Source organism: Pelophylax lessonae, assembly GCF_965119305.1.
Source record: "Pelophylax lessonae genome assembly, chromosome: 5".
NCBI classification, from domain to species: Eukaryota; Metazoa; Chordata; class Amphibia; order Anura; family Ranidae; genus Pelophylax; species Pelophylax lessonae.
Window position 1 is genome coordinate 386578531 of NC_138772.1, and position 23520 is coordinate 386602050.

General features: G+C 37.6%; 1 protein-coding gene across 9 annotated transcripts in view; it reads right to left on the reverse strand.

Annotated features, from left to right (window-relative positions):
* The window catches only part of PTPRM (protein tyrosine phosphatase receptor type M), a 974793-nt gene that overhangs the window by 325575 nt on the left and 625698 nt on the right, over positions 1-23520 (reverse strand). For all 9 annotated transcript variants that reach the window (XM_082259726.1, XM_082259728.1, XM_082259725.1 and 6 more), the window contains exons 12-13: positions 9859-10132; positions 5212-5248 (exon numbers count right to left, since the gene is read on the reverse strand). In XM_082259726.1, coding sequence (XP_082115852.1) covers positions 5212-5248; positions 9859-10132 — 311 coding nt within the window. The remainder of the gene's footprint in view (positions 1-5211; positions 5249-9858; positions 10133-23520) is intronic.

Below are 23520 nucleotides of genomic sequence, written 5' to 3' on the forward strand. Positions count from 1 at the left end.
CAGATGGAGGAGCCTGTTAGATGCATTTTGTTCAGCCCCCAGGATGAATGAAAAAATTTGTGTATGGCCAGCTTATAAGAGTGCCGCCTGAAATTAGACTTTTTTTTATGAAGGTCTCTTATCACAGTAAGTGCAGCACTGAAATCATAAAATAATCAAATATTGCACAGTTTAACTACACTTTTTTTTACCTTCAGTGGGCCAAGTGATGGCAAAGAAGTGTGTTCGATTTCAGTTTAAGAAACTCTGTAAACCATTTTAACTATTTCCTAACTGCCATACGTATATACAATATAATATGTGTTAGCAAGTGGTTATGCCAAGATCTTTGTTTTTTATAGATGGTGATCAACTGTCTTGTAAAAGTGATCCAGGTCACTTTTTTGGCCCTGAGAAGGGCTTTCCCCCCTCCAGCCACCACTTGCGGTGGGTTTGTGAGCTCTCCCATTCCTCCTGGTAGCATGGGACCACACTAAATGTTCAGAGGAGGAACAGAGGAGATGGAGGAACATCTGTTTTCATTACTTGTGGTTTCAGAGATTTAACACCCAGTGAAGTAGCTAACCAATCATGATCTGTTCTTGGTATGCTACCTTGGAGGGCAGGGGAGACATTGCGGATCTAATAGACTCCTGATGTCTCCATAAGAGTACCTTTTACTACCCAAAGCTATCATATAGGGGACTCATTCACTCCCTTATGATGGCAATAAAGTTAAATTAAAACGAAAGTGTAAAAAAAAAAAAGAATACCAAAATAATTTACAAAAGCTTACATTCAAGTTAGTGTTGTGCTACAATGATTAACAGTGCAAATATAAAATAAATAAAACTATCTAAAATTACAGTGTAAATAAATAGGCAGCTTCCTTTTAAAATATGAATAACACATCAAATCCCTTCAAATAAAAAAGCACTCGCAAAAACAGTCCAGACACTAGTCTATGCAAACACCCAGAGTCCAAAGAAAAAAAAACTCATTACCAATGTTGTGTTTCTACTCAGATAATGAAAAAACATTTTTGGTTTAGTAAAACTAGAGAGTGCAATATCTGGTGCAGCTGTGCATAGTAGTCAATCAGCTCCTAACTTCAGCTTGTTCAATTAAGCTTTGATTAAAAAAAAAAACTGGAAGCTAATGCAGAGCTGCACCAGATTTTGCACTCTCCAGTTTTAGTAAATCAATCCACCAGTGTCATCCCCATCAGAAAGCAGCTTACCCTTATAATCGACCCCCGCTATGCATGGAAGGTCTAACATTGCTTTATACGCTGCTACACAGCACCAATCCTTATCCATCTGGACCTCAGAGGATTCTCTCAATAGTGAAGAACCATGAAACAGCTTTATTAAATAATAAAAGGTTAAGCTCACATACTGTATGTGAAGATCACATCAGTCTATCATAAGTGCATAAAATCCATCAGGCTGCAAGTACGAACAGCACCATAGTAATTACATAATTCTGTTTCCTAGCGTGGTGATGTCAGCTGACCCACCCTACATGTGCTAGTTTTTGTAACTTCCTCAGAGGCCTGTGATATACTGTATGCTGATGTGATCTTCACATAGGTGAGTTTAACCTTCTCTTATTTATGAAGCTGTTTTACAGTACTTCACTATTGCAAGTTTCTTTTATACTGTTGGAGACTCTATTCTGAAAGAATCATCTGTGGTCCGGATGGATTAGGAATGAATCCATGCATAGGAGATCAATTATAACGGTGAGCTGCCTTCTGATGGGGATCGATACTAGGTGTTTTATTATGAGAGTAGTGACACAGCAGTGGTCGGATGACTTTTTCATCTTTGGACTCTAGGTGTTTGCATGAACTATTGTTTGGATACTTATTTATGGATTTTCACTGTTTAAATGGGTGCTACTTTATGTGAATGAATTTTGTTAAATAAAAATTGTTAGTAAAAAAATGTAAACGCACCCCTTCGCATACATGCAAAACCAAATTATCGCGTAAGTCCCTCATGTACAGTATATATAAACAGCAATTGCACCAGTATGAGTTACGGCTGTGAACATCAGAGTGAGAGCAACAATTTTAAGAATATCATTAATGATTTACTCTAAACTGATAGCCTGTTAAGGCCTTTAAATTGCCTCCTATGAAGAATATTGGGTATCGCAATTTGTCACCATTTATTGGGTGTCGTCAATTTTGAGTCTTGCTATATTTGTTATCTATTTACTAGACACAACATCATCTTTAATATTTTACAAAAAATGTGATAATATAATGTGTCTGAGCAAACTAAAATTAATTTTATTGTCGTTTTAAATGTGTGGAGGTGTCGTAACTCAAAGTACAGGACACGGGACCCCACAGTTGGGTAAGTGCTTAGTGTTAAAGTAAAACCAGGGGAACATTCACTTTGTTATGTAAAAAGTCTCAATTACTGTGCAATGTAACACTTGAAGAAAGATAACGTTGCTTAGGCTAGTCAAAGTCTACGATTCAAGGTGGGTGCTGAACCTCCGCTCGCCACCAGGAGAAGCATTAAAGAAGAAAATGGTCGCACACCACCACGGAATCCAATGAAGAAAAGTTCCTTAATTCACATAAGTGGTACAAGGTACAGCAGGGTAGGGCATAAGTTGTACGACCATTTTCTTCTTTAACGTAACACTTTACAGAGTGCCTTATAATACATTTTATTCAGTATATTTTACAAACATTTTCTGTGTAATGTGGACTACTGCAAGGATTGATTCCAAACAAGAATGAAAGCAAAGCACTGGAAGTATTAAACTAAAAAAAAAAATCTTTCTCTAAAAAATATACTAAATGCAATGGACGTTTAATTAGGGTTTTAACAGCTCTGAGTAATAAAGGCCATGTAAGGTGTGCTTTCTGCCATCCATTATGACATTTCTAATTTTGTGATTTTTCCTTTAACAGTGCTAAAGGTAAGATTCCAGTGTCAGCTCTATTAATAAACGTGTTAAACATTAACTCAGAGAAAATGTGAACTTAAAATATTAATTTTGCTATTAAGACTGGGAAACTAGCTTGCTCAGGTTTCATTATTTTTAAGTCAATCCTCCATCTCTTAAGCAGACACGCATCTTTTCCACCAAAATGACAACTGCATTGTCTTCGTGTTTTGTACTTATTTAGAACCAGATAGATAGTTTAATGTTGTCAACAGTTTTAAACAGGATCTACTGGGAGATAAAACCATTGAGACCCTTGCCTCTGGCTATATAAAAAAAAACTCCTTCTCATTGTGCCTTATGCAGACTCAGAAGTTTGTGTTTCATTGTAATCTATAGGCTTCATGCTACATATTCTACTTATCATCCTAGGATACTACTGGCTCTTGGAGGATGGTGAAATCAGGAAACGACTTACATGGTAGTCATGGTTAATTAAACTGTACCCTATATATCCTATCATGTATTTTACACCTATTACAGATTTCAGCACCTAAATTAGCTAATATAATACTACATATTTACATTAATCTACAGAGGAGTGCGCGAATTTAAAAAAAAGGGAAATATTGTCATAAAGATTGAAGCACCCAAGATTTTCAACTTGTACAAATGTTTTTCATGCAGATGTGATTCCTCTTCTATCCTTTTCCAGGTAGCATTGACACTTTTGTTGGTCCTACTTTGTCAATGCCATAACAAAATAAAAAAAAACAGCATTCTGTATTCTTGAGGAAGTTAGCTACCATTTTAAGACGTCAGAAACCATGGCCATTGGATGAATCTTTGAAAAATTGTAAAGTATAACGTCAAGGAGAGGTCAACATCTACTCAGCTGTATGCACATAAAGAACCTTCCTTAGCCAGGTTGATATGTGGCTATAGGAGGTCAACAACCAAAAAGGAAAAATAACTTTGAAGTGAATCCCCAGAACAGAAAGCAAAGTAAACTTCATAGAGATTGCTACACTTCAAACATAATCTCCCCGTGAGAATGGATTATTCCTGTCAGAGTTGGATGAAAATATATAAGGTTAAGCAATTTCTACAGGAATTCTGCTATTACAAATGTAAATCAAAGTGGTATAAATACTGTATGTGTGTTAAAATAAAAGCTATACAATGTAAACATGAAAAACATTTATATATAGATAATAATTTTCACAAAATTATAAATTAAGCATAACAGCATTAGCTTATTGGGGGTGTTTAACGTACACATTAAATCATTTTTTTTAATCAAGGTTCCTCTATGTTGATCTTTGTAGGACTTTAGTAAAGTTTACATTCTAGTTTTCCAAAATAACTCTAATTTATTTTTGAGTTTATGAGATGGACAACATAAAAGTAACCATCTAAAATTTACACACATGTGAATATAATGTTCAACTGTCTTTTTAGGAGCACACAGGGTTGCTTTAACCTCCCTGGCGGTATGATTAAGTCAGGAATTTTGTACCAAAAGCTCTACAATTTTTTGCATGGAAATTTGGTGTTATGTATTGTAGGCCTACAATTCTTAGTAATTACTTATTTAAACCTGACCAAACACGACTCTAGTAGACATCCCAGATGTGATAAAGTTTGAAACACAAAATCATAAATTATAATATAATAAATAACTATAAATAAGTCAAAGTATATATATATATATATATATATATATATATATATATATATATATATAGTGTTTTACTTTTTGAATTTGCCACCGGTTCCACCCCCCTGCGACGTGACGTTCACAGGGATCGGAAGCCGGGGCACACAGCATCAGGTGGAAGATCCGGCCGCCGTACACTGCTGGAATACATTGTGGGATCCTGGGGACAAGGTAAGTAACCTCTTCCAGGATCCAGCGACTTCTCCCTGGCGGTACCCCAAGTGTGGCTCGGGGTTACTGCTAATGGTACTGAAATTACACCCCGAGCCACACTCGGGAATACCGCCAGGGAGGTTAATAAAGTAACAAAAATATTCACTACCACCAAAAGAAAGCTCTATTTGTGGGAAACAAATGGCATCAATTTTATTTGGGTACAGCGTTGCATGACTGCGCAAATGTCATTTAAAGTAACGCAGTGCAATATCGCAAAAAATGGCCTGGTAAAACCTTCTGGTCCTTAAGTGGTTAAAAATTGGTAAAAAACATTGTTTGACTGTCATTTTGTCACTGTAAAGCCATCAATGAGCATGTTGAAAACACAGAGAAGGATTTCAGTATAAAGCTTGTCAAAATGTTAATTTTACTATCATGTAGCATACCTTTTGTGGCTATCCTGACACAGTCAATCTTGGTTTCCTGTGGCAAAAACAGAAAAAAAACATACTGCATGAAGAAGAGAAAACCTATTTTTTTAACTGTTATTTCTTAAAAACTGATGAATGTTTCATACATTTCATAGGTTTAGTTCTAGTTTTCAGATAAAATCATTGCTGCCTAAACACTCCCTATGCAGTCATTTTGGTTGCTAAAACCTTATTTTGTGATGAAAATTGTAAAAGCTTATCAGGTATTGCCTTTTGCAACCCCATCCCAAATACGACTTTAGTCCAGCTAAAGTATAACTAAAAGCACTCTTTATTTAAATTTTGGCTAGTGTATGAGATGATCAAAACACTGGTCATTTTTTTTTATCTGTGGCCTGTTTGGTAGATTTTCAAGGACACAAAAGGAATTGATAAAAAATCTCTCCATTGTGAGGACAAATCTTTTCCTAAACAATTGATACTGAAATAGATGTCCCCATTGAAAGAAATCCCCTCTATTCTTCAAAAATTTTGGATTTCACAATAAGTTCTGTCTCCGTGGGAACCACAGACACACTGAGGTTAATTTGTTAAAACTGGAGAGTGCAAAATCCGGTGCAGCTCTGCATAGAAACCAATCAGCTTCCAGTTTTTTTCCAAAGCTTAATTGAACAAGCTTAAGTTAGGAGCTCATTGCCTACCATGCACAGCTGCCCCAGATTTTGCACTCTCCAGTTTTAGTAAATCTCCCCACTGAGTATTCAGCTGCCTAGAGAGTGTTTTTCTGTACGTTTAACCACTTCCCAGACACCCAACGCCTTTTTACTGCGGCAGGGTGGCTCTCCTGCGCAAACTGACTTAGACCTACATCGGTCGCGTGCGCGAAGCTAGGGGAGCGAGCGCGTGCCGCCGTCGGGGCGCTCCTGCCGCCACTCATCAGCGGGGAAGCTGATGCACGGGTCAGGCGGCTTCGATTGCCGCTTGACACCCGTGATTGCTCCCCGCTGAGAGAAGGACGGTCGGCTGTTGTAAACAAAGCCGACCATTCTTCTCTCCTTCTATATAGGATCACATGTCTCTATGGTCATTTCACAAGCCACGCCTCCCACAGTTAGAATCACTCCCCTAGGCTCGCATTTCCTGCCAGTGTAATTATTACAGTAACAGTGCATATTTTTAGCACTGATTACTGTAGTAATGTCACTGGTACCCCCAAAAGTATCAAAAAATTTCACTTAGGGGTCCGATCTGTCTGTCACAATGTTGCAGTCCCACAAAAAATTGCAGATAATCACCATTACTAGTATAAAAAAAAAACAATAAAAATGACATAAATCTTTCCCGTAGTTAGTAGACGCGATAACTTTTGCGCAAACCAATCAAAATACGCTTATTGCGATTTCTTTTTGCCAAAAATATGTAGCAAAAAACAAATTGGCCTAAAATGTTAAAACATTTTGATTTTTTTTTTTGAGAATGTCATAAAGCAGAATGTGAAAAATATTGTTTTTTTTTTTCAAAATTGTTGCTCTTTTTTTGTTTATAGCGCAAAAAATAAAAATACCACCAAAAGAAAGCTCCCTTTGTGGGAAAAAAAGGTCATCAATTTTATTTGGGTACAGCGTCACACAACCGGGCAATTGTCCATTAAAGGAACGCAGTGCAGAATCGCAAAATAGGGCCCGGTCTTAAAGTGGTTAAGGAGGATTTGGTTACCTCCAATATATGTTTGCTATGAATTTATTCATTTGTATATGCAGTATATACAGTACTATCTATCTATCTATCTATCTATCTATCTATCTATCTATCTATCTATCTATCTATCTATCTATCTATCTATCTATCTATCTATCTATCTATCTATCTATCTATCTATCTATCCAGTATATGTTAGGCAACACACTTTGCAGAGGTACCTTCATGTGGCAGCGTATCTTCCACATGTATAAGTGAATTTATGCAGCAAAAAATCTCTGTTTTTAACCTAAAGATTGAAACTGATTATTTAGGCCTTTTTGTAAAGACTAACTGCATTGTGTGCTATGATTTTTTTGTATTGTTTAGCAAAAAAAAAAAAAAAAGAAAGATTTTCCAACCCTACTCTACTCTCTGTACAAAACCAGTAAAACTGGCAGCAGATACACCTTAATGTAAAACTAAAGGTCGAAATGAGTATAATATTTGTACTTAGACATGTTTACAATGTCTGCACAAGCTTCATGGAAGCATCAATGTATTTTGGGGTACCACAGGTACTTCCCCCCCCCCATACCAGAAGTGTCATACGTATGCTCTATAACTAGCCGGCATGAGGAACCGGTGTTTGTGAATTTTCTACATGCTGTGCACCAAGAAGAATTTCTTGTGTGTTTTAATACAATAAAAGTACCGTATTTTATTTTTTTAAGCAGTGAGCACTTAGATGCTTTTCATTTTATGTTTATACGTGCACGGGTGGACACTCAGGAGGTCCCGGTACTCTTACCAACCTGACAGGAGATTAAAAATATCGCCGCCATAAACATTGTTATCCCATTAAAGGGAAAAAACGTTCAAGACCTACTGGTAACACAGGGGTCTCTAGATGAGGTGAGAGTGGGGTGTTGCTGTGGGTGAAGGGACTTGTCACCTGAAGTTTTTACTTCCTTTTCTCTGCACTGACCAGCTGGATCTGGGTGTTGGATATAAGGGAATTTTTGGGCTTTATTCATGAACCTTATAGAAGTTTGTGCATATTCTGTCTGGGAATTATCTTTTTGCACTGCACTATTTGTTGTTACTATAACTAGAGGAAGCAGAGATATTATTCTCTCTAGATTTTTATAAAATTACAATTAAAGATCATATTAGCCACGACCTAACTTTTTTTTACTCTCCAGATTACAGGTGTTACCCAACAGAAGTTAATGCTGTACCCTTTCTCTGGCATTGTAATCGATTTTTCTGTGGAGGAAACACCAATGCTAATTGTGATGTCAGAGAACATAAGTAAAACAGAATCATTGGTGTTTTGGAATTAGGCATTCTACAGAGACTGGCAGAAACATTTCCCAGCTGTCAGGAAACAGCCAGAGCTTATCAGGCTCTGTAAAGCTGGAATAGTCCTCACAAGCAATACCACATATAATTTGGTTCTGTGCTCATCTCAAACAACCAATTTGATTGCTAGATATATACAAGGCTAGAAGGTTATGCCCTGGAGGTAGAAAAGTCAATAAAAAAGTGATAATGGCAGAAATCAGACCAAATGTTGAGTTTAATGTGCAAAAACTTTGCTGCCTCTACGTTCCTTAATTTTTCAGAATACAGGCAGTGACCGGGTTAAAAAGAAAATAGAGACTGTAGGTTTGTTCTTAAGTTGAATTTGTTTGTAAGTCGGAACAAGTAAATTTTTTAAGTTTAGCTCCAGCCAAAATAATAATTTTTAAGTTTTTTGGATAGCATAGGGAAGGGTTAACATCCCTGTACCATTTCTTTTGCTGTCTGTACCCCTGTTCAGAAGATTTCGCCTCACTTTCTGTCTATGACAATTGGATTTCGAAAATTTTGGATTGTTGTGGAAACAAGGATTGGTGATAAAGCTTCAGTGGAGTCACCTATTTCCGATGAGAACTCTTACAGGATTGAATTTTCCTTCCTAGGGGTAGATTTCTCCTCACTTCCTGTTGTCTCTCTCCATTTGTAAGTAGGAGTCATTTATAAGTTGGATGTTTGTAACCCAGGGACCGCCTGTAAAGTGGCTGTAAAGGTTGAAGATTTTTTCTTCAACCTTTGTGCAGCTTTTCCCTCAGCTACCCCTAACACTTTCCTAAGCCCGATCTTGATTCAGCGATGTACACCCGAGGTTCTCCCAGGTCTCTCCCTAGTGATTGGCTGAGATAACAGCAGGAGCCACAGGCTCCTGCTGCTGTCAAACATAGCCAGCAAGGTGGGAGGGTGGGGGCGGAGCTGAGCTGCACTCTCTGTGTCCTAAAGACGCAGAGAGCTGGCTCGGGAGCAAGCACGCACGAGTGCCCCATAGCAAGTCGCTTGGGGTAGGGGCCCAGTGCGCCCAGGGGGAGGGGCCAGAGTGCCAACGAGGGACCCAAGAAGAGGAGGATCTGGGCTGCTCTGTACAAAACCACTGTATAGAGCAGGTAATTATCACGTTTGTTATTTTTTTTAAATAAACATTGTTCCTTTACAATCACTTTTATGACAAGATCAGAAAATAAAGTATTTCTTGTGAAAATACAGTATAAATTGTTACTAATGCTAAAAATATGATAAAACCCAAGTAAACACAACAGACATTTACTTGCATTGTGTATGCATTAGACAAAGGCTATTGTGTGACTTGTAACGTGGGCTATGGTACAGCTCTCCTCCTTAGACAAAGCTATTACATTATTTTTACTCCAAACTTCAGTGAATGGATTTTACATAAACTTTTGCATGGGTTTATAGCTAAAGAACATTTCACATTTGTCAGATTGCCAAGATCAGCTATTTCTCTTGAATTCCCTGTTTATTGCACCTTAGTGTTATGCTGTTAGCAACTAAAGAGTGACCTGGAGTGGTTTGGGACAGGTCTGATTAGCCATGAAAGGCATCGGTTTATTATTTATTTTTTGGATTTCTATTTTAAAACTGATGAGTGGAATTTATCATCTGTCTTACCCCATTTGCTCTGCTGGCAGCTTGGTAGTAGATACTGTAGCTTTTCTGTGGGAGGAGAGGAGTATTCCAATATCCATTATAGGTTTTGTTATCGCCGACTGTGAAGAGCATGATAGAAGACAAGAGGTTGGGTGGAAATTCAGCAGCTATATAGTATGGTGAGTTCAGCATTGTGGAATTCAGAAAATGTATAGGAAGTGGATAACACTTTAACATCTCTGATGTCTTTCGGGAGCGTCGAGATTTTTCTTCTTCAACAATAATCTGGTAGACACTGGAAAATATTAAGTGTTGATAAAGAAAAATCAATTAACAATTTAAGTATTTCCTCTATACTTCATTCAGCTAGAGAAATCTAAACAAATAAACAGATATGACAATGTAGCAAAACTTCTTCAAATATCAAATCAGTTACTGAAGCACATCTAGAATGATCTGGGATTTGTTTGGAATTGCTTTAGATAGTAAAAGGGAATAGGGAAATTTCTTAAGCCCAGTACACATGGGCTGAATGTTGGGCGGCATTGGCAGATTCAAAAGAAACTGGCGGACATTCGGCCCGTGTGTACCGCAGCTGGTCCGACAGAAAAGGTCTGGCAATCGGCTCCTGATCAGCTCTCTCAGCCAATAGCTGAGAGCGCTGAATGGAATTATCTGGCGGGGGTGCCGTCAGAACACAATAGAACATTCACACAATTAGTAGAGCGTCTCTGACCTGACCTGTTTAATCATTCAGCCTGCTGAACTAAAAAAAAAATTGTATTGTGTCTAGATTATTCATTTTTTATTTTAAAGAGAATCAATTCACCATTCACCAGTCTAGTAATCTCAGTCAGCATCAGTCTGTGTGGACTGCATGGTCACACAAGGAACCATGGCCAGCTACTAACTGGAAGTGCCCACTCCAAAGATGCCCCCCCCCCCATATAAATCAACTAGTAGTTATTTTTACCCATATTTATGGGACAGCTGTGAGTTGTTGCCTCATCAGTTTAGTTTAACATATAATTTGTAACTGAATTCCATCCCATTCAAGAGGCAATTTACATCAACCACATACACAAATATGAAATTCACATTTCTAGCCACTGGCTGGTCAGCAGAGCTGTCTATCAAAATTATACATCGGTCTGGTCATATAATAGCATAGGAGTGATCTATGAGCTATATATTTTTTAATTTTTCTTTTTTGGCTGGGAAATGTGGGGTGGTGGCACTGGTGTAATCAAGACACTAAATTATTTTATGGGTGCCATGTGTCTTTAGTAAATTATTCTCTAAACAATATATTTTACTGAAAAAGGTTATTGTTACAGTAAAAATACACATCACTTAGCTTTCAGGTGTACATAGTTACATAGTACATAGTTACATAGTAGGTGAGGTTGAATAAAGACAATAGTCCATCCGGTTCAACCTGTGTAGGTGTGTTCGGCCATAATCATCTGTCATACCCCTGAATGTTCTTCTCCTTGAGATGTACGTCTAAGAGTCTTTTGCAAGCCACCATACTTCCCGCAGAAACCACCTCTTGTAAACAGTAAAGAACCCCCCCCACGTTGCCTGAGGTTAAAACACTTCTCCTCTAATCGCATTGTATGTCCTCGAGTCCTCATGCAATCCTTTTGACTGAATAGCTTTTTTTCTATGCTGAGATCACCATTGAGATATTTATAAATTGCTATCATGTCCCCTCTCAGGTGTCTCTTCTCCAGGGAGAATAAATGTGCTTCGTTTACTTAGAGTAATGAATATACACATGGTTTAGTGAATAAAATAACGCTGAGATAAATTGGGGCACATTTTCAAAAATCCCATTTTGAATACCAAATAATGTGTTAGGGAAATAGAAAATATATATTTTTGCTGGTACATGATTAGATGATTGAGGTGAACACAACCTTTTCTTATTCACTGAGCTAAGTGAGCTTTCTCTTTGTAAAACAAAAATTCTTTCTTTCTTTAATAAAACAAACCCATAGCTGCCCTAACTGGCATATCATACTCACCAACAATCAGAAAAGTCTGATAATATACAATACATACTCATATTTTGTAAGGTGTCTTTTAAATACAACAGACCAAAGAAATTGTCTCAGTTCATCCACATAGAGTAGAATTCCATGAAACAAATGAATAGAAATAAATCATATAGTTATGCTCTCTAACTTAGTTCACCTGCATACAATAGAAAACACAAGTACCAGCTAATTCACCATCTAAACCCAGAAAATGGAGTTAATCCATATGCTTAAAATGCAGCTGATCAGAACTTTACCATAAAACATTAGGCAAAGCTTAGAGTAATGAAAAACCTCTCAAGACAAAATCATTCTCATTACAAACTTAACGAACTTCAAGCACTGCTTGAATTAATATGACTGCCTATCTACAAAATAAGAACAGAAAGTGAAACTGTGACACTCAGTGAATCAATGTAAGCTACCTTCAAGAATACCTAAGCACAAAGTTGAAGTCCCTTTTGAAAAATACAACTTGGGAGGCTAAGTGCAGGAGTTCAGAAAGGGAAAAAGGCCACCTAGAAACATCAGATCCTGTGACATTCTGGTAGTAGTTACATGATCCAAATCATGTATGTTAGGTCACCGGTCTTTTCTAAGTGGGACACTATGGTAGTTAATTTACTATACCTGGAGAGTGCAAAATCTGGTGCAGCTCTGCATAGAAACCAATCAGCTTCTATTTATTTTTGTCAAAACGAAATTGAACAAGCTGAAGTTAGAAGCTGATTGGCTACCATACACAGCTTCACCAGATTTTGCACTCTCCATCTTTAGTAAATCAACCGCTATCTGTCTTTACTTACTTTCACTGTTCTACCTATTAAACCTACTACATCACTTCAGGAATTTTATTCTTGCCTCCTTATTGGATCATTTTGGGTATAAGATATTTTTCTAAAGGTGGCTTTATTCTTCAGTGTAGAATTTCCAGCAATGCAATCCTTATGAGTCATATCATATGGTATAAGAAACCCAGGTAAAAGTACAAACAACATCATCCTCCCTTACAATCAGGTTCACTCAAGGTTGTTTCACTGGATAGCTACTGAAAATCTAATCTTAAAGTGTGTCTACCTTTTGCTGCCATATTGGAATAATACATTTTTACATATTCTCAGTCTGATAGCTGAACTTAAAAGAAAAAAATTTGAAAAATTGCAGCACCATTTTAGATGTTCTGTTCTGGAAAATGTGAGCACTGTAACATCATGTGATAAAAACGAATTTATGCAGCGCTAGCTTCAATAAAGTGATAAGTGCTGTGATATATAAACAATATTCAATAATTTATAAAGTGCATAGAAAGATCATATACACAAAGTGCTAAGTGCTAAAAAATATGCAATATCCAATAAATTATAAAGTGCATGTATACACATAAGTGGTTAAATATACTCCAAAAGAATGTTCAATGCTTGAAACAAAAAGTCCTTAAAGTGATCCAATTAAGGTGCCAAAAAATATTCAGGTGCTTGCAAAGTGACAAGGTGCCCCTCAAGGTTCCCCACTCACCAGATTGCAGATAAATTAAGACCTTCAAGATTATTGCACATTGCCCAGGATCTTTAAGGACCAGAACTTCTCCTGTGTAGCCTTCACACTTGTTGGGTCAGCTTCCGCCTTTAGAAGTCTCTCATCTGACTGCTCTCCCCAGCTTACACAGCCTCAGGAGACAGCAGGCTGTCTCCTGTGCAATATGCAATAATGCGCAATGTGCAATAATCTTGAAGGTCTTAATTTATCTGCAATCTGGTGAGTGGGGAACCTTGAGGGGCACCTTGTCACTTTGCAAGCACCTGAATATTTTTTGGCACCTTAATTGGATCACTTTAAGGACTTTTTGTTTCAAGCATTGAACATTCTTTTGGAGTTTGGATTTAACCACTTATGTGTATACATGCACTTTATAATTTATTGGATATTGCATATTTTTTAGCACTTAGCACTTTGTGTATATGATCTTTCTATGCACTTTATAAATTATTGAATATTGTTTATATATCACAGCACTTATCACTTTATTGAAGCTAGCGCTGCATAAATTCGTTTTTATCACATTTTCCTAAGAATTTCCTTAGAGTCTGCAGCAGCTGCTCATTACCTCACTTATATTAATAATTTTCACGTTGTGTAGCGCGGGTTTAATTTTGTTTTTTCACTGTAACATCATACTAGTTCCCTTTGTTTATGAGAGAGGGCTGGGTAGTTGTTGTTGCCATAGATAACCCTGTCTATACTGTGCAGGCAGATCTAAAAGTATATTTCTATGTTCGCTGCCTAATTGGGATAACATCTACTTTATATCTGTTACATATTCCTATTACCACTTCTGCACTGCCCTACAGAAGATTTACTGCTACAGGGCAGCCCTCCTGTGCAGGATCATGTATATATACGTGATTCTAAACTTCCCCCTACAAGGGGCACCCCGCTGGTGATGATTATTACAGCAGAAGCCGATCTGCAGGTGCCGTGCACTGGATGGCCGCAGGCACCCGTCGTTTGTCAGAAAAAAAAACACAGAACCTATTCCTATGTAAACAAGGCAGATCTCTGTTCTGACAGGGGGGAAGGGATGGATTTTGTGTCCCTGCAAAGCACGGAATAAAATCTATCTCTTCCCTTAGTATAAGCAGCACACACGTCACAAAAACACTGGATAGGCACACAGTTAACCCTTTGATCACCCTAGATGTCTAACCCCTTCCCAGCCAGTGTCATTAGTACAGTGGCAGTGCCTATTTTTTGCACTGATCACTGGATTAGTGTCACTGGTACCTGCAAAGTGTCAAAAGTGTCTGACTGTCCGCTGCCCCAGTCCTACTTAGACCCCGTTCACACTGGGGCGAAGCTACTTGCCGGGGCGACCTCGGAGTGGCCGGCACGGACTTAATATCATTGAAGTCAATGCAGGTCGCTCCGGGTCGCCCCAAAGAAGCTCCGGACCCTTTTTCTAAGTAGGAGCGACTTGTGTCGCTCCTATTAGAACGGGTCCACAGCTTCTCTATGGCAGGCGACCTACGGCGACATGTCAGGCGACCAGGTCGCCTGACAGGTCGCCCCAGTGTGAACAGGGTCTAAAAGTTGCTAATCGCCGTCATTACTAGTATAAAAAATAAATAACAATTCCATAAATATACTCTATACCAATGATAGCGAACCTTGACACCCCAGATATTTTGGAACTACACTTCCCATGATGCTCATGCACTCTGCAGTGTAGTTGAGCATCATAGGAAATGTAGTTCCAAAACATCTGGGGTGCCAAGGTTTGCAATCACTGCTCTATACCATAGTTTGTAAATGCTAAACTATTAACGTAAACCAATCAATATACGCGTTTTGTGATTTTTTTTTTACCAAAAACATGTAGTATTGACCTAAATTTATAAAAAATATTAGATTTTTAGGCTTTGTTTGTTTATAACACAAAAAATAAAAACCGCAGTGGTGATCAAATACCACCAAAAGAAAGCTCTGTTTGTGGAAGGAAAAAATAAAAATAAAATGTATTTGGTAAAAGCTTTGCATGACCGCGCAATTGTCAGTTAAAGTAGTGCATTGCGTTTTGGCAAAAAATGACCTGGTCATGAAGGGAGGTAAATCGTCGAGAGGTCAAGTGGTTAATATTGCATAATTTTAAACAATTTAGAAAATGCTGATTATCTTTTTAAGTGCTTTTAACTTTTTAAAAAGGTTTACATTCTCCCTATTTTGTAATGTTTGGGAGGGGGATGTGGAGTAATATTTAACATAATTAACCCTGTCTGTAATGTGTTTGAAGTTCTTCGTTATCAGCTGCAAAGTATGAGCACTATGTCATTAAACAAAGTGTTAACAGTTTAGAAACTGCCCTCCATGCATGTTAATAACGGATAGCTCAGTCTGTGTGGGGACAAAGACACTGTTCAGAAGTTCTTAGATTCAGCCATGACACCTTCTCTTTAGGAATATCTAAAAGGTAAGAAATATTTAAACAGTGAGTATGCTGTGTGAATGGGAACATTTAGTCAAATTTTCCTAAATATGACTGAAAACGTGGAAATAAACTTTAATTTTCAATTGTAAACTCGATTTTAACACTGTCTGTCCTAAAAAAAGACTTAAGGGTTTAGAAACTGGTCTTTTTGCATTTAATGTTAAAGTGGTTGTAAACTCACTTAAAAGACTTTTGCCCATAGGTAAGCCTATATTAAGGCTTACCTATAGGTGCTATAAATATCTCCTAAACATGCACCATTTAGGAGATATTTACAGTGCATGCAGCCGATGACGTCATTGGCACATGCGCTCTGAAGGAACGGCCTCCCATGCCGTGCCATGCGCGGAAATGATGTAATCGCGCCTCCGGCTAATCACATGGCCGGAGGATGCAAACCAGGAAGCAGGATGGCCGAACATGTTGGCTGTCCTGTCGCTGAGCGAGCAGCACTGCAGGGACTTTGTTTTAAGGTAAGTACTGCATACTAGCTCATTATGCCTTTGTCTTTACAGGTTTTTTTTTTCTCATTTTTTTTAGAGAGTTTACTTCCTCTTTAATGATCGGAATATCAGTCTGTCCAATCATATAATGCTCGAAAAAGGTAAGAAATAATAATTATAAACTTTTTGTGGTTTCCTGTGTGAATGGGAATGCATATCAAACACAAAGAGGGGTTTTCCTAAATTTGACTGCAAATATAGAAATATACTTTAAATCCAAATATTTAAATTAAAGAAGGTCAAATCCAATGTGGATTACTTTCACTGTGTACATTAGCATAATACTGACACCCATAACAATTTTAATATATGCTTTAGCTCTTCTGTGAACAATCACAATTTACAGCTGAGATGTTACTCGTGGTAATGATCTAAATAATTGCTGGGTGAGCCTAATGTTTCTCATTTACACTGACATCTTCAATTATATGTGTTTAGCGATTTGAGGAAATTTGGTTACAGAGCACAGTGCAAGGCTGAAGGGGGTCACAAGTACACATGCCTAGGAATTCAAAAACTTTGCATTTCAAAGCCAGAATTCACTGTTTGGAGAAACATCCAAATTCATTAATTGGAGTAAGTGCTTACTGAATATTTACTATATTGGCACTGTACAGGCATGCTTAGGTACTATTGCTGCTGTGAATTTTAGAATTTGCAAAGTGCAAACATACCTACTGTACATGCTTTAAATAAGAAAAAAATAACTTTTATTACAACTGAATGTATTTCAGATGTAACAGACCAGAATTTTTTCCATTTATGCAATTAATAAAAGAAACCTATTTTATATATGGGAATTTTTGTATCTGAATATTTTTTCCTGTCAAGTAGAATCAAAAAATCTTGTACCCTCCTGTGCATCAAGACACTTGTGTATTAGACTTGGTTAGGAACGGTCAGTATTCTAGGCCTGTTAACCACTTGCCGACCACCTACCGTAGATATACTGTGGCAGGCTGGCTCGGCTGCGCAAACCGATTTATGGGTACGTCGGTTCACGGAGGCGCTCCTGGGGGCGAGTAAGCTCCGCCAGGGGCGTGCGCCCGCCCCAACTAGGCAGCTGGGATGCCGATCCACGGAGCCGGCGGCAGTGATTGCCACCATTTACACGCCATCACCACCATTCACACGCGATCGCTCTCTGCAGAGAGAGAACCACGGTCAGCTGTTGTAAACACAGCAGGCCATTGTTCTCTCTGAAATGAACACAGAGCACCTGTGATCCTCCTATATAGTCCTTCCCCCATACATTTAGAAAACACTCCCCTAGGCTCACACTTAACAATTTGATCACTCCTGGGTTAACCCCATCCCTGCCAGTGTCATTATTACAGTAACAGTGCATATTTTTAGCACTGATTACTGTAGTAATGTCACTGGTCCCCCCAAAAGTGTCAAAAATGTCAGTTAGGGGTTCGATCTGTCCCCCACAATGTCACAGTCCCGCTAAAAATCACAGATCGCTGCCATTACTAGTAAAAAATAAATACAAAATAAAAATTACATAAATCTTTCCCTTAGTTTGTAGACGCAATAAATTTTGCGCAATCCAATCAAAATATACTTATTGGGATTTTTTAACCAAAAATATGTAGCAGAATACAAATTGGCCCACAAGGACGAAAAATTTGATTTTTAATTTTTTTTTGTGAATGTTATATAGCAGAAAGTGAAAAATATTGTTTTTTTTTCAGAATTGTCGCCTTTTTTTTTGTTTATAGCGCAATAATAACAAATCGCACAGGTGATCAAATACCACCAAATTAAAGCTCTATTTGTGGGGAGAAAAAGGACATTCATTTTATTTTGGTACAGTGTCACATGACCACGCAACTGTCCATTAAAGTAACGCAGTGCCGAATAGCAAAAAATAGCCTGATCATTAAGGGGGCAAATCCTTCCAGTCCAGAGGTGGTTAAGCTAGGTACACATTATACATTTTTTGGGTACAATGCTGGTAAGGATATTTCCATTTCAAGTGAAGCTGCACAGATATGTCAAGTATGAAAGGTCTCAATTTTGACAGTGTATGCCATGATCTGCTACACTCCAGATTTTATCTTTACAATGGCTAGTTTCATGTGCACAGGCACATTGGCCACTCATAGTTGTGGAAGTCTATTCATGATTCTAGTGTTTGGTACTTTGAACAGCTTGATTATTATTCTCATCCTGCATATGGCTATCTAACAAGGTTGCTTTGATCAGTTAAAGCACTGTTACTTTTTGTTCCTATAAATATACATTATAAACAAAAACTCATTTGGATTTGGTTGATACCTCTTTTTTTTTCTTTGCTTAATTAGAAAGGGAAAATAAATCCAAAATGCAGTAGACACCTGACAGCATGTGCAACTGCGTTTTACCTGATTAGGAGACTGAGGCTAAACTTTAGACGAGCCCGAAAAGAACATTACAAATGCAGTATGTCTCCTGGAAACTATTTCAGGTGAAAAGTAATTATCTAGGGTAGTCGAACAGGAGGAAAAGTAATTATCCTAGATACTTGAACAGGAATAAAATAAATATAAATTGAAAAAGCTGGTTGGAAAATGCATTAAATCATGTAATGTATGTTTCAATTGAACATTTAATCAGGTTTCACAATTCAGTATTAAGAGAAAAATTGTTCTTCTCAGACAAGAAAACACTTTAACGTTTCAGATGGATGTGATGAAGCTCTTTACTTATTTTCTTACAAAGGACCAATAAAGCAACTGAGCATGAACAAGCCAAAGATTACCTCTTCCAGTTTCAATGAAAACCTCACTAAAGCAACAATTTACAGAGATAGGCAAAGTAAACTAAACATAGAGAAAAAGATAAATATTGTGCTAATAGCACCTGGAAGCACTAGAAATGGCTGAACACATGTATCTCAATTCATTAAATGTCTACAAGTAATCTAGCATTTAGTTCCTTTATTTTTTGCTGTGCACCTAACATCTGCACTCATAAAAGACTGACTGTCGTAGGAGTTGTATAATAACCATAACGTTCAATTAGTAACTGAAATGGAAATGAACAAAAGAGTGTAATATGTCAGATCATTTTTTACCTTTTGCTAATTATCGTAATGCATATTACACACATAGAAGCAGTGGAATCTATGTAATGATACTGTCATGACCTAGACAAGAATTACATCATTATGCATAACACAATAGTATTATCAAGCATGAGCAATAGAAGCTTTTTTTTCATGGTGTATAATGCCAGATGATGGGTCATCTCGGTATAGCAGGTTTACTGAAAGCCTGATTATTTATTACCATGTGTGAAAACATGGTATCCTAGTAGCATGTTACAAGGGTCACAGCATATTCATGTTTTAAATTCTATATACTCATTGGCCTGTGGATGTTGTTCTCCTACATCACATATACTGTAATTAGTTCCTTCACAACCATCTACAGGCTTTGAATACAGTGGGATTGTTCAAACTAAACTGGAAAACACTATTGCTAAAATTATTTCAGCAAGCATTTGCTGAACCCTTTGGTCTCAGGTAATGAATGCAACATTTAAAGAGAACCATTCAGGACGGTCATATGGAAGTTATTATTGATGACTTGTTTTGAGTGTGTGAGTCCTAATGATGTCATCTGCACAGTTTCAGCTACAGCTCTAACCCTTGGGTGTTCTTACATGATAGAATGTAGATTTGACTTAGTAGAAACAACATTTGAAGGAAATCTGTGCTGTGAGAAACCTCAAGGCTGCCATTGCAGTACTCCTTTTAAAGGCCTGTGTAGTCAGAACTGCTTCTCTCCCCATACAAATCTATGAGAATGCAAAAGCAACTTAAAAAAGGTCAAATGCAGGTGAAAAAGAAGTCAAATGCACCTTTGGATGTATTCTGCATGACCACAGAACGGTCTCAAATTGATGGTAAAATCATGCTGCATTTGCAGCTCAAAGACAGTTGAGCCTAGATTTAAAAATACTAGCTATCTGGCTTTAATACTGAATCTCTTATGACCCGTACACACAATCCCATAGCAAAAATAAAGAGTTTACTAAAGTTTCAAAAATTCTCGTACGACAGAATAGAAAATCGGAAGTGATGTAATGTGTCGTATTGTATTTTCGAACTGTACTGATTAAACAAAAATCGTACGATCTGGTATTGCACGAGAACATTTTTCAAGCTTGTCCAATTGGATAATATTGGATGGACTGTCATGATCAAGTCTCAAAGGCTCTGTACTAACAATCAGAATATTGTACGATTGCTACAAAAGCGGTGTATAGGCCATTAGTTCAAGACATTCTAAGCCAAAAGCCCAGAACAGGCATGTGCCAAATAGAGTCAGTCTGATGTCAGAATTCCAGATCTGCACACTTGTCCCAGGTCAGTGATTCAGAAAGAACTGAAGACATTAGATGAGCAAAGACGTCAGGCAACCAGCAATTTCAGAAAAAGAAGAAAACAATGGCAGTCTTAGGTTTTCTCCTGTCTCAAGTTTACATTTTGCTTGGCTATGCCTCGCATTGATGCTGGCAACTAAAAAGAAAATGAGGGCACTCTATACATTTGAGCAATGTACTGATGCAAACATTCCTTTTAAACCTAATCTGGCCCTCCTTAGCAAAGGAAAAGGGAAAGAAAGATGGTCTTTTAGAAGATAGGAAAAAGCAACAGAAGCAGCAACTGAGATAGTTCAGGCTAAAATACAAACATACCAGTTTAACTGTAATATTAAAGCCTGATACCTGGGTCTTAATATAGACACAATATATTCTCCCAGTTATACACAGGAATCTGCCCAATGACAAATCTCAGTAAATATACATTACATATACATACTCATGCTTATCAACAATGCTTCTCAAAATAAACATTTTATAAAAATTACATAAACATGTCTCCAATGTTTGAAGAAATAAATACTTGGATAATGTAATAAATGGTCATCATATCATAGAACTTTCAAATATAAGGCCTGGCCCATACGTTCTTGGCTTTACTATGAAGAGATGGTCCTAAAAAATATCATGGGCTTTTTCCTCCAAAGAAAATGATTTGTCAATTTTGGTTCTAACAGCACTTGGCACATGCTCACTAAACTGTAGTAAATACAGTTTTTAGCATTTTTTCATTCCAATTGATTGCTGGAATGTGATGAAGCTTAAAATCATCACTTATGACTCCAAGCCCTAACAGGATGGAGTCAAAAAGTTATGTGAAGCAAATTCTTTCCTAGTTCCTACACCTTGGCTGATGCTATGGTAAAAATGCATACAAATAAATGCAAACAAAGCAATATTTACACTGGCATGAGTCTATAAGAGAAGAAAATCCAGCAGTAATATTTTATAAGTGCTAACCTGCTTTGTGCTGTATAGTAAAAGGGCTAATGTATCAAAAAAGTATAGGTGTAATTTAAGATCAAACTCTGTGGTAATAAAAATAATAAAACCAATTTTAAAGTGGTTGTAAAGTCAGAAGGTTTTTTTATCCTAATACATTCTATGCATTAAGATAAAAAGCCTTCTGTGTGCAGCAGACCCCCTCAACCCCCCTAATACTTACCTGAGCCCATCTTGCTCCAGCGATGTCCATGAGTGCCTCAGCCGTCCAGGACTCTTTCTCCTGATTGGCTAAGACACAGCAGCAGAGCCACTGGCTCTCGCTGCTGTCAATCAAACTCAATTAGCCAATCAGGAGACAGAGGGGGTGGGGCCCACCTGTGGTTCCATGTTTGAATCGATACAGGGAGTTCCAGCTCGGCTGCTTGCTGTGGGGGCACTCAACAGGAGGCAGTGGCCAGGAGCTCCAGTCAGGGACCCGAGAAGAGAAGGATCTGGGCTGCCCTGTGCAAAACCACTGCACAGAGGAGGTAGGTATAATATGTTTATTATTTTAATAGAAAACAAAAAAAGACTTTACAATCACTTTAAGAAAGAAGAGTTTAATCATTTATTAAAAAAACTTAAGAGGCAGATGTTTAAAAAATACATTTTTCAATTGAAAAGATAAAGGCACCGGCAGCAGCCTCTACGTACAAAAAAATAAAGACTTTCAATATGAAATATTTCAATAGAAAGACTGGAGCACAGAGCTTGATCTATATATCACAAATACATGCATATAGCTTTAATGGTTAACCAGTGACATACACTTTTTCTTTTTCCTTTAAGGTCACCATGAATGTGACCCAGAAAGAAAATGTCTGCCATCTATTTGTCTCCTGGTACATTAGAGGAGAAAGAAAGTAGACTACAGCTATTTCAAACCCAAAATGTCTTTTCATCTTTTCACCACAAGGCAAATTAGATTAGCGAGTAACCAGACCTCAAATCTATTTGCTCTTTAATAATTTAAGCACTTAAAGGTCAAGCAGCTCTTTTCTGTTCTCCTTTATCACAGTCCAAGTGCTAATGAAAAATAACTAAATCCCATCGTCTGTCTAATTTCCACCCAGTGCTGGCTACCTGATGTAAATTAACACATGATTACCTCCTAGGCCTGTGCTGCCGGGAAAGAAAAACTCAATGGTATTATTTCAAATATAAAAATTTCAATATAGTGTTTCATTAAGGCGCAGGTACTAAAGATTTAAATCAACTGTCTTGCACACAGCCAAACGATGGTCAAGAATAAACTACTTAGCTAATTCTAGCCATATTTCTTTTTAGTTTCCCTTGTAGAATATGATAAGATTAAAGTGTATGTATGGTCAGAACTTTTATTTTAAGTTTTAGATAAAGCAGGGAACAGTTAGAACTACTGTCAAGTTTTTTTTTTCATTGTTGTGTATACCCACCGGTGAGATTAATCCACAGAATTTTTTGGGTGACCATCAGCAATGAGACAGAATTAGTGATGCCTATCAGTACCGCCTATCAGTGCCACCTATCAGTGCTGCCTATCAGTGCCACCTATCAGTGCCACATATCAGTGTCACATATCAGTGCAACCTCATTAGCACTTCCTAATGAGTGCTCATCAGTGCCCATCAGTGCCACCTATCTGTGCCTATTAGTGCAGCCTATTAGAGCCCATCAGTGCAGCCTCATCCACGCACATCAGTGAAGTAGAAAAATTACTTTTTTGCTACATTTTATAATTTTTTTCTAAATGTTCATCTTTTTTTCATTTGTTTAGCGAAAAAAAAAAACCCCAGTGGTGATTACCACCAAATATGAA